This window comes from Crocodylus siamensis, chromosome 8 (genome assembly GCF_052110815.1).
Source record: "Crocodylus siamensis isolate JL-2025a chromosome 8, ASM5211081v1, whole genome shotgun sequence".
Classification (NCBI taxonomy): domain Eukaryota; kingdom Metazoa; phylum Chordata; order Crocodylia; family Crocodylidae; genus Crocodylus; species Crocodylus siamensis.
Window position 1 is genome coordinate 27085792 of NC_143402.1, and position 15620 is coordinate 27101411.

General features: G+C 41.3%; 1 protein-coding gene across 1 annotated transcript in view; it reads left to right on the plus strand.

Moving 5' to 3' along the window:
* LOC149858241 (connector enhancer of kinase suppressor of ras 2-like) overlaps positions 1-15620 on the plus strand; it is a 762411-nt gene that overhangs the window by 689480 nt on the left and 57311 nt on the right. The window contains exon 20 of the mRNA XM_090059075.1: positions 621-694. Coding sequence (XP_089915201.1) covers positions 621-694 — 74 coding nt within the window. The remainder of the gene's footprint in view (positions 1-620; positions 695-15620) is intronic.

Genomic DNA, 15620 nt, shown 5'->3' on the forward strand with positions numbered 1-15620 from the left:
AAAACAGATTCAGAGTATATGTTTGTGTTGTATGGATGTTTGCTTATTAACACGTATGGAAATGTGGTACCCTTTATTGATTTCAAAGCCATGGATCACTGTTGATCTACAGAGTGTTTATTTGCAATCTTCAGCAAACTGGCTGGCACAGACCCTCTTGTGTTCCCCTTGTTAAATCACGTTATATAAAAAATTACATGACATGCTTTCTTAATTTTACTTTTCCAATATTTTAGTCGCCCTTAGGAAAACAGGTGGTCCACCCAGCCATAAATGGGAAAGGTGTCCACAAAACATTTTTTGTGAAGATGTAATCGACATTAAGAAAACCAAGAATCTCTCTGTAGAGCTATTAATTATATGTTCAAATACTTTGCATAAAGTTGAAAATAATCTTCACATTGTCTTTAATAGAGAGACTGGCAATAATGTAGCTCATTTTGGAAACTGACAGTTTAGCCACTTCTATAAAAAGTCAGCAGTGCATGTTTAAGTAATGTGTTCCTTATTTGGACTACTAGTACTTACCCTGGTTTTTAACCATGAGCCCAGTTCTTATCTCCCTCTCTTTCTCAGCTGTACACTCTTCCTCACCAGCACTTCCTCTTCTGTTCTCATAGGATGAAAAAGCAGAAGGATTCATCAGTTTACCTGAGTTCAGGATAGATAGAGCCATCGAATGCAGAAGGAAACAGTAAGTGCTAATCAAGTTGTTCTACAAATATAAGGATTGTTTTAAGCATGTTGGGTAAAATAGGGCACTTGAAAAAGCAGACAGATACTAAGAATTCATAAGTGCCTGGAAAAGGGAATTGTATAGAAAACACTGAAACATGCCAACCTTATTTTACAGCCCATGTAAGTGTTTCTTCACTTAAAGGATGTAACTTGAAAGAAATGGCATGAGCTGTAACACAAATAGAAATAATTATGTACCTCTCTCACTCACTGTTCTGGTACCTGTGTTCAGTGTTAATGAAATGAGTGAATCAGTATAAAAATGTATTTCTAGGCAACAGGAAAAACTTCCTTAAATCCATGCAGCCTATAAGGCTGGAACCACCTTCTTTCTGCAGAAGAACACTTAGTATCACAGAATAGGGTCACTGTAACTCATTATGCCTACTACAGTGCAGATGGGAGTAATATGTAGAAGGTGGTAATTTTTCATTTCATATTAAGGGTGTGAGATGTTCCCACTTGTTGTAATATTTAGGTTCCAGAGATTAATGAACTGCAGCTTGGTATCTCAACCTCTCCCTTGCATTGCTCAGCAGTATGTCACCATTAATTGCTTGTGTTCCCAATATAAACAAATCCATCTTTAAGGCATATTTAGTGATAGGCAGTTAGTGACAGCATTGTAATTTACAAAATCTGTCTTGGCCAGTAGGGCTGGTATTTGGACTGACAGCTGCTGAGTATAGAAGGATTAGTACAAGAGTTCCAGTGCTTTGAGACTAGCACTTCACCAAACTATCATAATTTATTCCAATCTCTCTTCTGCATACTGCCTATAAAATATTGAAAACTTCCTGCCTTCAGGAACTGCAAAGAATAGCATTAATTCCATTATGAGATGCCATTAGCAGTTTCATTACTAAAGCTCTCCTAGTTATAATTTAATGTCTCATGTATCTACACATGAAGAACATGGTATTGATCTCTTCAGAAAACACTTCCTACAACTATAAATATGTACATAAGAAACCATTCATGATATTAAGTAGAACAAGGACTATTGATGTAGATAACAGTTTTCCTCAGTTACTGATTATTATCTCATCATAGCATTACTATCTCAGAAAGAGACAGTAGTGTTGTACTTTGTACTGCAATTTTTCCTTACAGCTGAGGAACTCAGTGTATTAAAAATTTGTCAATCCTCATAAATCCCCACAAGAGATGTGAATAAATATTAGCAACAATCCAATACATAGTGTGGAAAATCCCCACTTTACTGAGGGTATAACTAAGGCTTACAGGGCTACTATACATATGCACGGAGGCTGCTTCAACACACTGTAATTCCAGCGCATCAGAGCAGACTTGATTAATCACCAGCTCCAGCAGAATAACCAAGTCTTCTGGGGCTGTGTGAAACAGCTATGCTATGATTCGGTTTTGGATTCAGCATTTTGGAGGGACAGTTATTCATTTCGGTGTTTCGGATCGCTCTCCTGTTTCAGTTTGGCCGAATCTGTTTCAGAGTTCCGATGCTGTTTTGGTGTTTTGGCCATAGACTATAATGGGGTAATCACTAAAATGCCTATAACTTTGTCATTTCCTGCCTGGTTTGGATAAAAATTGCAGGGCTGGTAATCCCTTCTGAAGGCATGAATCCTGCTATGTTTCAAGGAGATAGGTACAGGGTCTTTTGTGAAAATGTACCTCAAACTGTTCAAAGCAAAACTCATATCACTTGCCAGCAATGGCAGCCTACTGTCATCCCACATGCAGATCCAGGGACTGTGCAGGGCTGTGCCAGACTCCTCCCAGGGGCTGCGGGCCCCTGGATCTGCATACAGGATGACAGCAGGCTGCCACTGCAGGCTGGGACCAGTGCCAGCACAGAAAGACTAGTGCTGCCACTGGCCCAGCCAGCAATAGCATCCTGCTGCCATCCGCATACTCCACACGCTGTGAAACTAAGAGGGAGGGGGAAGAGAGGTGGAAGGACTGCTCTGATATGACATCTATAGCTGTGATCTGTCCCTGAGGTCCCTTCCAATCCCAGTCCTCTAGGGGAAGGACAGCAGCCTGCTGTCATCCCACATGCAGATCAGGGGGCTGCACCCCCCAGGAGGGCTTCAGGGCTGTGTCAGACTCATCCCAGGGGGAACGGGCCCCCAGATCTGCATATGGGATGACAGCAGGCTCAAGTCCACTTGGTGCACTCTGTACCAAGCACCAGGAAGACTGGTGCTGCCGCTGGCCACAGCCAGCAGCACCAGCCTGCAGTCAGCCACGTGCTCAGTACACTGTCCAGGAGCTTTTTTTTTTTTAAAGCCCCGCATTCACCGGCTGCAGAAGTGGTGACTGGGGCCTCTGAGTGCTTGTGGCAGTAAGGGCAGCAGGGATCACTTCCCCCCGCAGCACCCATGCGGCAGCTACCCCATGGTGCAGGTGCAGAGTGGCTCAGCAGGGAGCTGCGTGCTGTCTGGGAGCTGGAGCCACTTGCGCTGAGCACTGCCAGGCTCCAGGTGACTGTTGGAGCTGCCCTAGCTCTGGGACAGCATGCAACACCCTGCCGAGCTGCGTAATGCAACAACTGCTGCATGGGTGCCATGTGGGGGGGGAATCCCCACTGCCGCCCATACCCCATACTGTATCAGGAGGCTCTGCCATGAGCCCTTGGAGGCCTTGATCAATCCTCCTGCAGCCAGTGAGTGCAGAACTAAGCAGGGCAGAGATGGGGGCTTCTCCTGCAGCTCCTCCAGCTGTGCCTGCCTGCTGCAGCTGGTGAGTGCAGGGATTTAAAAAAAAAAAAAAAAAAGCTCCCGGACAGCGGCTGGAGCATGCAAATGACAGCCGGCTGGTGCTGCTGGCTGTGGCCAGCGGCAGCACCAGTCTTCCTGGCACTCAGCACGTAGTGAGCCAAGCAGACTTGGGTGCCGGCGCTGGCCCCAGCCAGCAGCAGCAGCCTGCTGTCATCCCACACGCAGATCTGGAGGCCTGCACCCCCCAGGATGAGTCTGGCACAGCTTCACAGCCCTCCTGGGGGGTGCGGCCCCCTGATCTGCATGCGGGATGACAGCAAGCTGCTGTCCCTCCCCCAGAGCACTGGAACTGGAAGGGACCTCAGGGACAGATCGCAGACACTGGCCAGCTATAGATGTCAATATCAGAGCTGTCCTTCCACCCCTCTTCCCCCTCCCTCTTAGTTTCTGTTTCCCTGCAAACCCATCTCCAAAACTCCGAAACTTTCAGAAATTTTCTGAAACATTTCAGATGGTTTCATTTCATTTCAGAGATGTTTCAGAGCCCTACATTTCATTTCAGATTCAGTGTTTCAGGTGCCAAAATGAGCCAAAATACCTCTGAAACAAAACAGCTGCTGAAATTTCACACAGCCCTAGTAATTATAACCGGCTCCAGCAAATTAATCAAGTTTGACAAGCATTAGTTCAAAGCACCCCACCACCATTTTTCAGTGTGGGGATGCTGATACGCGTGACATTCCATGCGCTTTTAATTAGTATACCCCACCCCCACCTCCTGGAGCATGTCTATAAATGCCGACAGAGGTTAGGTGATTTAACTGAGTTCAAAGTGTCAGCACAAAATTAGAAAGGGCTTCTAGTCCTTTGCTCTAAACACTTCCTCCCAGAAAACCATTTCCAAAGTGTACAGACACTGAAGGAAAGTCAGGGCACATCCACATGGGCACAGTCATGAGGTATGTGGCACCACAAACACTTTTGTAGTGCCGCATGCTGAACAGCCCGGCATTCTCTGCACTGCAAGGGTGCACTGGCCGAGCATGCGCTGCTCTATTTTTTCTTCTGCTAGATATCTAGGGGTAAAAAAAAACAGCAGGAAAAAAAAACACTGCAGCTGCCAGCCAGGCTCTGCCCAGCAGGATCGCCACAGCTGCAGACCTAGAAAGCTCCCAGGACCCCAGTTAAGGCTTCTGGGACCAGCCCAGTGCTGGCCCCAGCCTAACCTACCACCCTCAGGGTAACTATCCAAGTGCCAAAGTGCATGTGGCATGGTCATTCCCAAGGGACAAGTAGCAGCGGTGCAGGGTGCACTGCTGCTACTTGTCCCTAGAGAACCAAACTTTCACACACATCTGGATATGCCGTCTATGAGTCTAACTTCTGTTTTTTCACAATGTTTAGATTAATGTGTTTTAGAACACAAATCTGCCATCCAAAATCAGCTGCAAATTTCCTTGGACACGAAGGGAAAATGTTTATGTCTATCCAATATTGAGAGTCTCTGTGTCTGCAGAGTCAAATCATTTTTCAGTGTTGAAGGCTGTATAATAATCTTTTTAGAGAGTTACATGCTATTTGTATTTTACAATGTGAAAATTATTAAGAAATATAAAATAAGGGCTTAAAAAATAGTTGATTGCTAGGCTCTGCTTGATGTTAGTAGGTTTGGCTCTAGTGATTGGCATCCCTTCCTCCTTTTCATGGAGTTAGATGCTTCAACTCTATTAAGCAGCCCCACTAGCACTGTAGTGTAAGCAAGACTGCATCCTCCCTTGGAACGCAGTTTTTAGAATGAATGGCTATCCATCACATACAGGAATGAAAGTCCCATTTTGGGGGCACTGTCACCCAAAGGTTTTTGTTAGGTCAAAAGCCCCTTCATAACTTTTCATTTATGGTTATATGACTATCATCAAGGACAGGTAGATTCCTAAATGCCCTTCTTGAGGTTACCCTCACAAAGAAGTCTGGAGGAAGCCATGGTACAATCATAACTATTCTTTTTCTCTTATGTTATCAGTAGGCATGTCTTCAGCTTGGATTTTCTACCAATATGTCAGTGTAATCCTGGCATGAAATATGAAATAACTTCCTCACAAGCCAGTCAGCTGCTGAGCATAATTGACACAATTATTGTCAGTTGGTTGAACAGTTGTCGTTGATAGTAGTAAAAATTATCTAAATAACATGAGTTTCACTCAGCTTCCAAGTCATATTGGTTGTGGACTTCCCTCAGACTAGGATCTCTAGGGCTTCCAGACTCCTGGACCATATGGTTGCCAAGCGGCCCAACTCTTGGCCCCTGATGCTGAGAGAGAGCCTCGAGGGTTTTCTGGTCTGTAGCAAAGTTTTCTAGGATTTTAGGCTGTTGTAGATATAGGATCCTAGACCCTGAGATCCTGGCTCAAGTCAATGCAGACTTGCCTGCAGGTCATTGAAAGTTTGTTAACCCTAATACATCTGAAAAACATTTTAGATTTAGTGAACACAGGGAACACATTTACCGTGTTGATATCACTGCATAGGATGACTTCTTACTGAGGCTGAGAGCTTCAGTTTCAGTATTAAGGTCAGCATTTTGACCTTGGTGTCTTGTCCTTGGGTAAAATAAAAAGTTGCTAATGAAGGTCAGTCCCCCTTCCTTCCCTTCTCAGCCAACTCTGGGCCCCCTGTAGGTATAAGCTGTAAAGATGTTTGGGACTACCCAAACTCTGAGAAATAAAATCACGGTGAATAATTTTCCAAAATCCCTGTCTCATAGAAACAACTTTACTTTGCTTTTATTCTCTAAGAGAATAAATTTTATTATAAATTTTAAGAGAATAACACTTTTAAGTTCTCCTATCATAACAAATAATTCCTTTTAAAACTTCTGAGAAACCTAGCTTCCTTTACCTTCTCCCAAGGCACGTCCTGAGACTCCACTTATACCTACCATACCCTAATTCAAGCTCCTCCTACTTCATATAACTCCTAGCACCACTCCACCACTATTATAGGCACATTTTCCTTGCATAAAATATTCTGGAATTTGTATTTATCTTTCCTCTCTGGAGAGAGCTAAGGATGACTTCCCACACCTAATTCCACCCAAACAATAAAGAAAATATTTAGCAAAAAACAGCCTTCTGCCTTCTCTGGTTTTTAGAAAGTATTGAAAAATGTTGTTTTCTAGGACCTGCTCTTATTTTCTTCCACTTCAGAATATTTCTCTCACTAGATAGCACTTTTTACTAAATAACTATGAAATCTAGTTTGACCCAAGAAATCTGAAAAATTAGCTTGCTCCTGTGTTACAGGACATACTCCTATATTTCAAGAGTAGCTCCATGAAACTTAGTCAAACTACATGACTGCAAATTGGTTTAAATGGAAAGAGCATCAGGCCTAAAAACTGATGTAAATACAGATGCAGAACTGGTGGGGGGAGGAGGAGGAGGTTAGTTGTACCCTACTTTGATTCCTTGTCCACTCAAACTTTAAAACCAACTGCCTGGGTGGGGCAGCAGTATTTCTATTCAGGCAGTAATGACTTTTTAATGCTTTTGATGGTACAGCATTCAAACTATACTTTCTTCCACCATTTTGTTGTCTATTAGACATTACCAGGAATGGCTCTCTCCTATTTTATAACCCTAAAGACAGTTTTTAGCTTTAACTAAAAACCTTAACTGAGATGTGGTAATATTAACTCAGGTTTAGAAATGACTGACAGCAAAGTATTGGAGGCACTGTTAAGACACTCAGGAAGTCTATATTTTGTTTTATGAATCTGAATGAAATGTACATTTAAATATAATGTCTATGGGGCTAATGACACAATATCTTTTGACTATTTTAACTATTTTTGCCATGTTTGTTGTGTTTTTTCAAACTTGATTTATAATCTAGCAAATGAGTGCACATTCCAATAGTTATATTTGTTCTTGCTTTGTTTTTAAAATGAGTAATAAAGAACTAGCTCCCTATCATACTAGTAAAGCTGCTAGTTTCTCCTAAACTGGAGACTAAAAATGTTTTTTTATATATTATGATGTTCCACACAAAATCCTAGATCCACCCATGTATAAATAAGGGCGTGAGGGAAATAGACCTATTTTTATTCAAGTAATTGTTTTGTGGATTCAAATCTTTTTAAGTAAGCAGTTGAAAAATTACATAAAAGGAGCACTTCTTGTTATAGTAACTGAAGCTGAAATCACAATGCTAAATTTATTTCAGCAATCTTAATGAACAGTCAGAAATAACAGTGGCAGTTATTTAGGGAGCTGGACTACTTTCTTAAAACACCTATTGCATTTATTCCAAGTCATTACCAAGTAAGGAATGCAGGGCTGGGAGTTTTATTTATTGAACAAAGTCATCTTTGGTCTCATAGGAAAAAGGAATAGATGTTTCTCTTTCCAGTGTTTATGCCAGGCATGAGAAAACTGATATACTGAGTAATTTTTACTGCTGTCCATGTTTTCATATTGAGGGTAATGCCCTTAAGAAAATTTTGACAATGAATAATTACTGAATTACTATGCCCTACATAGTTTGATGCACTGCCTCACTAATACAATTAATGCAGGTGCTTAATTTTATAAATGGGAGTCATGACATTGACTACTCCAGAAGCAATAGTTTTAAGCTCTGATAGGCTTGCCTTTACTAGTGGAGGTTTTATACCGGATGTCACTGAAAGGTATTCCATTGTATACAAGCACATCATCAAGAATAACAATTCTTAGGTTAAGAGGGTGTACTAACTGAGGTGGAACAGTGCACTGATGCAGCTGTACTGGTTTTCCTGGCCCAACTAGCTAATTCAGAGCTTGTTCAAGTATCTCTGTGCAGTACTACACCATGTGTAGATATATCCTGAGGGTCTTAGCTATTTGTTGGCAATATAGAAATTGAGACTCAGGAATGCTGAATTCTATTTTAGGCTCTGGAGTGGAGTGTGGTCTTTTTGGTAGAGACTCCGGGGGCAAGTCCGACCCCCTGTCATGGCAGGAAAGAGTACTGGGGTCACCCAGCAAGGTGATGGTTAATGGTTAATGGCCTGTTCCCCCAAGTTTATCCTGTAAGTTATGCCACCTCAAACTTCTGTCTCTTCTTCATACTTGGCTCCATGCTCCCATTTTCTCCTCTTATTCCATCCCAGTATCTTTATCAATCAAGACCCTGTCTCTCTTTCCAGGCTCACTATCCAAGCCCCAACATCTACCCCTGTCCCATTGTCTCTCCTTTTGAGATGATAATTATTCATTCCTGCCAAAGGTTGGATCAGTGAGGGAATAGAGCATGTTTTAGTAGTCTGTGGAGATGGCATGTGGGGATTAACCAGCAAAAGGAACAGCAACACACTTTAACATGTTAATCAGGGTAGATTCTTGGGAGACTGGAGATGTTAAGTAGTCTCCACTGAACACATGTGAGCTACAGTTGTTTAAGAAATTATAATTTGGCCTAAACTGGGGTATTTTCAAGGGGACAAAACACACATCCCTGATTGAAAATTGAGCCCTTGTCAAATTCCCTCCTCTAAAGTACCAACATTCTGGAGCTGTTAGAAGAAGAGGTCATCAGTTTTCAACATGTTAAATCAATGTATGTTTTTTTCTTAGAAATGGCCAAACCATTTTGGGTCAATCTGAGGCAAACACTAACTTTCACTCCTAATGGTTAATATTGTAAGCTTTCAGTCTTCATAGTTTCATAGTTTCTAGGGTCAGAAGGGACCTGAGCAGATAATCAAGTCCGACCACCTGCCATGGCAGGAAAGAGTACTGGGGTCAAACAACCCCAGCAAGGTGATGGTTAATGGTTAATATTTTGCCAAGTTATAAATAACTGAAAACATGGTCTGATAATTGGAATGTTAGTCAACCTAATAATAGGCAGTGCTATTAAGACTGCCTGTAATATATAGCTCACATTGACACCTCTTAATAAAAGAAGTTAAATATATTCAGTGTCATCAAAAACATTGGGAGTAATATATCTGGCTTACATGCAAAAATGTAGCAAGAATAGTTTGTCTTCATCTTTGCTTTCTATTTTCATTACAGAAATAATAATTCTATTAAAATATCAATAGAATATAAAGGGGAACATTAGGATTCTTGTCCCAGCTGTACCAGCAGATTGTAAGCCCTGATTATATTACTGCAGAGGTTAGCTTGAGTGTTAGAGTATTAGAGTGTCAGAGTTAGAGTGTAGGCTCAAAATGTAAGTTGGAGCTGAAAAAAGCAGGTGTTAAACTCTGGGGATCGTAAGTGAAGTAGACAATTCAGAATCAGTGGGTGTGTCTACACATGCATTTTCACTGGCTTAAATTTACTGTGCAGTAAATTACTGCACAGCCTGGGAATAGGCCAGAGTTTACATGTGCAGGTGTTAAAGTGTATTAACACTGTGTGTGGACTGATTTGGGATTAAAGTTAGTCCCAAGTCAGTCCACACACACAGTGTTACTGTGCAGTAAGGTGTCTACATGTGTGTTACTGAGCAGTAACTAATTAGTCATATGGTGACTTAAACTGAAGTTGGCATAAATCACCATATTTTCTGTGCAGTACAGGCATGCATGTGTAGGTGTGTTTCCATACTGTGCAGTAATTTCAGTTACTACACAGTAAATACACATGTGTAGACGCACCCAATGGATCTCAGAGAATAAAACTGGAGTTTGGTTAGATGAACTTTTTCATCTGACAAAGACCTTTTGGCTTGCCAGAGCCCATTTTCTGTTTGACGCCATAGCTTCCTACAGCATGCCCTTTGTCCCTTCTGTTCATCCCTAACTAGTACAATATATTATATTGCTGATAATCCTCATACAGTGATGTGAATGCAGAGAAAAATATTTAACTAGGAATTGAAATTATAATGTCAGGGTATTTCAAGAAAATGAAAATGATTAAACAAGGTCTGAAGAGACTTGTTACAGCTGAGAATATGTCTCTACACTGTGCAGTGTATTGTAGAGATACCTGACCTAGCATTAAGCAAGCTGACTTAGCTATTGGAAGCAGTCTTGAAGAGCTCTGTGTGGGCTGACTTTCCTCCTCTCCTATTTGTAATGTGCCATTCACCATAGTGCTCTAGAGCAGCATTTCTCAACCTGTGGGTCACAACCCAAAAATGGGTTGCAAGAATATAGGAAAGGGTCACAAACAAACTTTAAAAATGGATCAACAAACTTTAAAAATGGATTTTCCTTTAAAGAAGAAAAATATGTGAAACCACGGCTTTTCCCTTGTAGGCTGGCAGAGTTCCAGCCTGCAAGGGGCTGTTTGGGGGCCCCCAAGACCCACACTCCTCCCCACCCCACACACCCACCCCCTGCCCCACACATCCACCCCATGCCCCACACACTGAGGGGCTGGAAGGTATCAGATCAGGAGCGAGGGACACTGGGTTAGGACTGGCCATTGATGTTTACAAATGGATCCTGGTACAAAAAAAAAGTTGAGAACAACTGCTTTAGAGCAGTGGTCTCCAAACTTTTTTGATCACGCATACCTACCAGTAAAAAAATTTTGAGCACGCACCCCCAATATATGTATATTTATATAAATAGAAATAGAAGTTCTAATGTTTTCTTCCCGCATTCCAATGGATCGTCTTGCACACCCCCCGCGGTGCGCGCACCCCACTTTGGAGACCACTACTTTAGGGCACTCCTACACTAAATAGGACTTTGCACAGACACCAGGGTCAGCCATCTTGCTAAAGCAGCAGAGGATTGTGCTGGCCACTTGGTGTGGGCAAGCAGACTGAATTAATAAGTAAGACATGGATAGTGCTCTGATGTTAAGATACCTGCCACTAAATCATTATGCTAACCATAAAAAAGCAACAGAGATTCCTAGGTGAACCATAGTCTACCTACTACTCTATGATTTCTTTCATGTGGCAAGCAAAACAAAGCTATTGTATTGGTGCCTTATTTTTAATGCATAAAATTAGCTAGTGTATGCCATCTAGTGGCCACCTGAAAATATTTCAATCCCTGTCATGGTGGTTTGAATGATGTCATCATGATGGTCCTGGCAGTGTGAGGAGCAAGGGTTTGAGGGGTAATATATTTTAATGGACCTACTTGGAATAAAACTAGACAAGCTTTCAAATGCAAGCCATTCTTAGGGGTTTGCTGGTGTATTTACTGCTTTTTTTTAACTGCAAAACAGGATTTTTCCAGTGGATTGACTTTCCTGGCAATAATGTTAATAAGGCTTGTGCATTCACCATGTTACCCCAACTGGCACTAGTAACTTATGTATTGGAGAATTTGATCTCATCACTTCATTAAAATATCACAAGTTTTAGTCATAATGGACTGTGACATGGTTATACCTGTTAGCAAAGGACGGGTGAGTAATCAGTGAGATGAAAGGATAATGTCTGAGCAGTAAATTAGCACTGTCCAAATTGTTAATTCAAGGCCTAGATACCATTTAAGTTCTATTTTGGGGGCTTCTGTGGCTTTATGTTCACCCTCTGCCCAAGGATGAATTCCAACCCTAAAAGTGACTCCTTTGCCATTGGGGAGGAATCTGCACAGGAACAGGGTTCTATATTCTCATACTACATACACAATCATTTCCCTCCAGTTTATTTGTCTTGGGGATCTTGTTGCTTCATGCCTTAATATTAATGATGGAGTACAGAAAGAAATCAGTGTGACAGACTTCCACAGCTTTGATCATTAACTCTGACATTCTGAATAACTCATAATAGATAACAGAACATTGTCATTTACATTAGGCTGTGAACAGCATAACTCTTCATCTCAGCTTTTTTTCATCATGCCAAGTCTACCATTTCCTGATCCAGTTCTTAATAATTCTGATTAATTTTCCTGCAAGAGTGGATAGTCTAATCTAAATATTGCAAATTGTTAATCCCAGAATATTTCAAAGTTAATCAAAATGGTAGATTCCTTCATTCTCTGACATAAGGCCAAGTTCTGTTTTAACTTTCTGTGCCTCAGTGGTACTTACAACCACATAAGTGCAATTTTTGGCACTTACAGACTTTAGATTTTGTTTCCTCTTACATAACGGCACTCACCCTGTACCTCAAGCTTAGAAGATTCACTGTGACTGCCTATGGCAAAATAAAAGTAAAATTTAATTTTGCCTATGGCAAAATCTTGGCTAAGGTAAAATAGAATCACCAGGGTACACATATAACTGCATGGAAATCCTTGCAACTTTAGCTGGAGAAAACCCATAGCAAGTGACTTGTGACATTGCCCAAAGCACTTGATTATGAGAGTGCTTGGCTGAGAAATGGGAGATGCAGGTTTCCCAGTCTTCCTCCACCTGGGCAATTTCCTTAGCACTAGACAACTGGGCTAAAAGGCAGAGGATCTGCCTTCACCTCCACCCTGTCCCTTCAGGTACTTACATATTTACCTGGGTGATCCTGGTCTGCTACAAGTAGAGACAGGACTTGGCCCTTGGTACCTTGGACTAGGACAGTGCTACTCAACTTCCAGGCAGCCGGGTACTGCAGAGCTAGGGGCTACATGCCAGAGAGGCCGTGTTCAGTGTGGATGAGCAGGTAGGTGCCTCCCTCAGATCCCTCCCACTACATGGACTGCACACCATGCCCCACAGTATGAGCAGCCTTGCTCCCCACTCACCCATCTATGTTCACCATGTGGGCATGTACCCCCTGCAGCACCTGCAACCCCACTGACCCCTGCCACACACACCATCCACCTGAAGTACAGGCAGCCCAGCTACCTTCTTTGCTTAGCTCAGGCATTCCTGCTTCCTTCCAGGCACTGGGGCAGAAGTGGGGGGGAAGTAGGGGGAAGTGGGGAGTGGCAGCCAGGCAGGAGCCCACAGACCACATGCTAACCCACTGTGGGGATATGCAACCCTTGGGTCATCAATTGGATAGCCCTGATCTAGAATATTCTCCATAGCGTGATGATGAAAATATAACCCAGATAAAGTCATTGTTGCTCTCAGTAGGTTTATATAATTGTTCAACATGAGAGGACGCAGGATGAGTTGTGTATGCATTCTTTTCTGTGCTATATTCAACCAATCCTGAAACATATGCCATATAAACAAAGTTATAGCCAGGATGATGCCAGGTGAGAAAAGAATAAGGATTATTGATCTCAGATCTTTGTTAATGGAGCTCAGGGACACTCCACTGAAGTAAGTGATGCATGGTTGACTTATGCTAGCCAAAGATTTAATAGCTGCAGTGGGAGTTGATGGACCACTAGGAATGTGGGATAGGGCTGCTCTCTCTCTCTTATGCTATCCTAATTATCTCACATGAAAATGGTACGGTCAAAATTTTGTTTAAGTTCCATGCACTTAAAAAGGTACTAAGAAGTTGAAGAACTTGGGGGTCACAAAATGAAACTAGTCGGTAGTAAGTTTAAAACTAATAAAAGGAAATTATTTTTCAAACTGTGGAACTTGTTTCCATCAGATGTTGTGGGAGCTGGTGGTTTAGCTTCCCGAGGGTTTGGCCAAATTCTGGGAAGAAAGGTGCATCAAGAGCTAATGAACATGGGAGTTAGGAATAAAGCCTCTAAATCAAAACTTCCTAGACCTTAAATGCTGGAAGCTGTGAGAGAGAAACAGTGGGAAAAAACCCTGGCCACATCCAGTTCACTCCTTTTCATCATCCACTCTCTGCCACTGTGTAAGAGGATATGGGCAAGATGGACAGTCTGGCCCAGTACATGGCAATTCGCTTGTTCTTATGTACTTAAAAAAGTACAATATTAAGTCACACCATTAGTGATTTAGTGAATTAGCAGAATACTTTTCATAGCAGGAAGCTGAGCCAAAGTATATCCTTTTAGTGGATATTTTTAGATAGGCATCCATTAACTTTGAGGCATTAAGCTTTTCACCTCCCCATGGTTTTCCAGATAATTGATTTAAAAGACTAATAATAGGATAAAAAGACTTTCACTTCTATATATAGCCTGCTTCTGATCAGCAACCCCAGTATTATCAGATACATTTCTTGATGACCTCTGATATAACAGTCCTAGACTTGGTGCATAATTGTCCACCTCCTTGGCACCCAGGTGTCAGAAAAATCAATGACTGAGTAAGCAAGTAAGTAAGGAACAACAAACTTCTATCTCACTACAAGAAAGGTGCTCAAAGATTATGTATAAGACATATTTGTAGTGCTATGTACAAAAAAAAAATGCCTGCTTTTTTCTGTCAATTATTAGTAGGTATTGGTCTCTAGCACTGTCAATCCTGTTTCTTTCACAGGCACTATATTCACCTGTGTTTCTATTAAAACAGAGCTACAAAATCAGCACAATAATCTTTGTTTCTAAATCTGTAGTTGCACTCTCTTTCTCCCACTGCTTTTTAGTTTGTAATACCATGAGTAAGTAACCTGGAAGATAGTATTGTAAAGACTATTGTAAAAATAGAAAAAAAAATTCTAACAATTACTTAGCTATTCTGAAGAAAAATATTCTTTTCCTTGATTAGTTCATGTGAAATTCAAAAACAGATTAATGGTAGTTCTCTACCACCTGAATCCAGAATTGGTCCTTGTATGTATTGTTTGTAATTAAGTAATCCAAAAGCTAAATATCGAGACACTTATTTTGAATGCTATAGGGTTTTATTGTTACAGTTGGTAATTAGGTATATTTTCAGTGTCATCTACAGCTGCACTATGTTGATAGTTTCATATATTCATAGAAGTCAGGGGCTGGAAGGGACTTCACAAGAACATCAAGTCCAGCCCACCTGCTCCAAAAGTTGATTTATCCTTCAGTTTCTTTTCCTCCTCCTTTGTTGCTGTAAAAGCAAGCTCTTGAGTTAAAACAATGTCTTCTTTTCTAATATATTAAAAATACTGTAAAAATAAAGAAGATTATTAAAAATAATAATGTGGTGAAACAAAATCCTCTCTTTTCAGAATTTCATGTCTTCCCCTTCTTTTTTCTCTGTGTTGTTTCTCTTTGTTTTGTGGTTTTTTCCCCTGATTAGGGAAAGATTCCAGTCACTTGAATACTGTAAATAAAGAGTATGGGATCAGAGTTTTATGCCTTTTGACTAGCTGACTGTCTAGGGTACTAGAAATTGTAACTTAAACAATGCATAACATTTCAAAAGCACTTAAACCCCACATGGTACGGTTATGTGACACAAGGCAGCATCATGCTGAGACAAG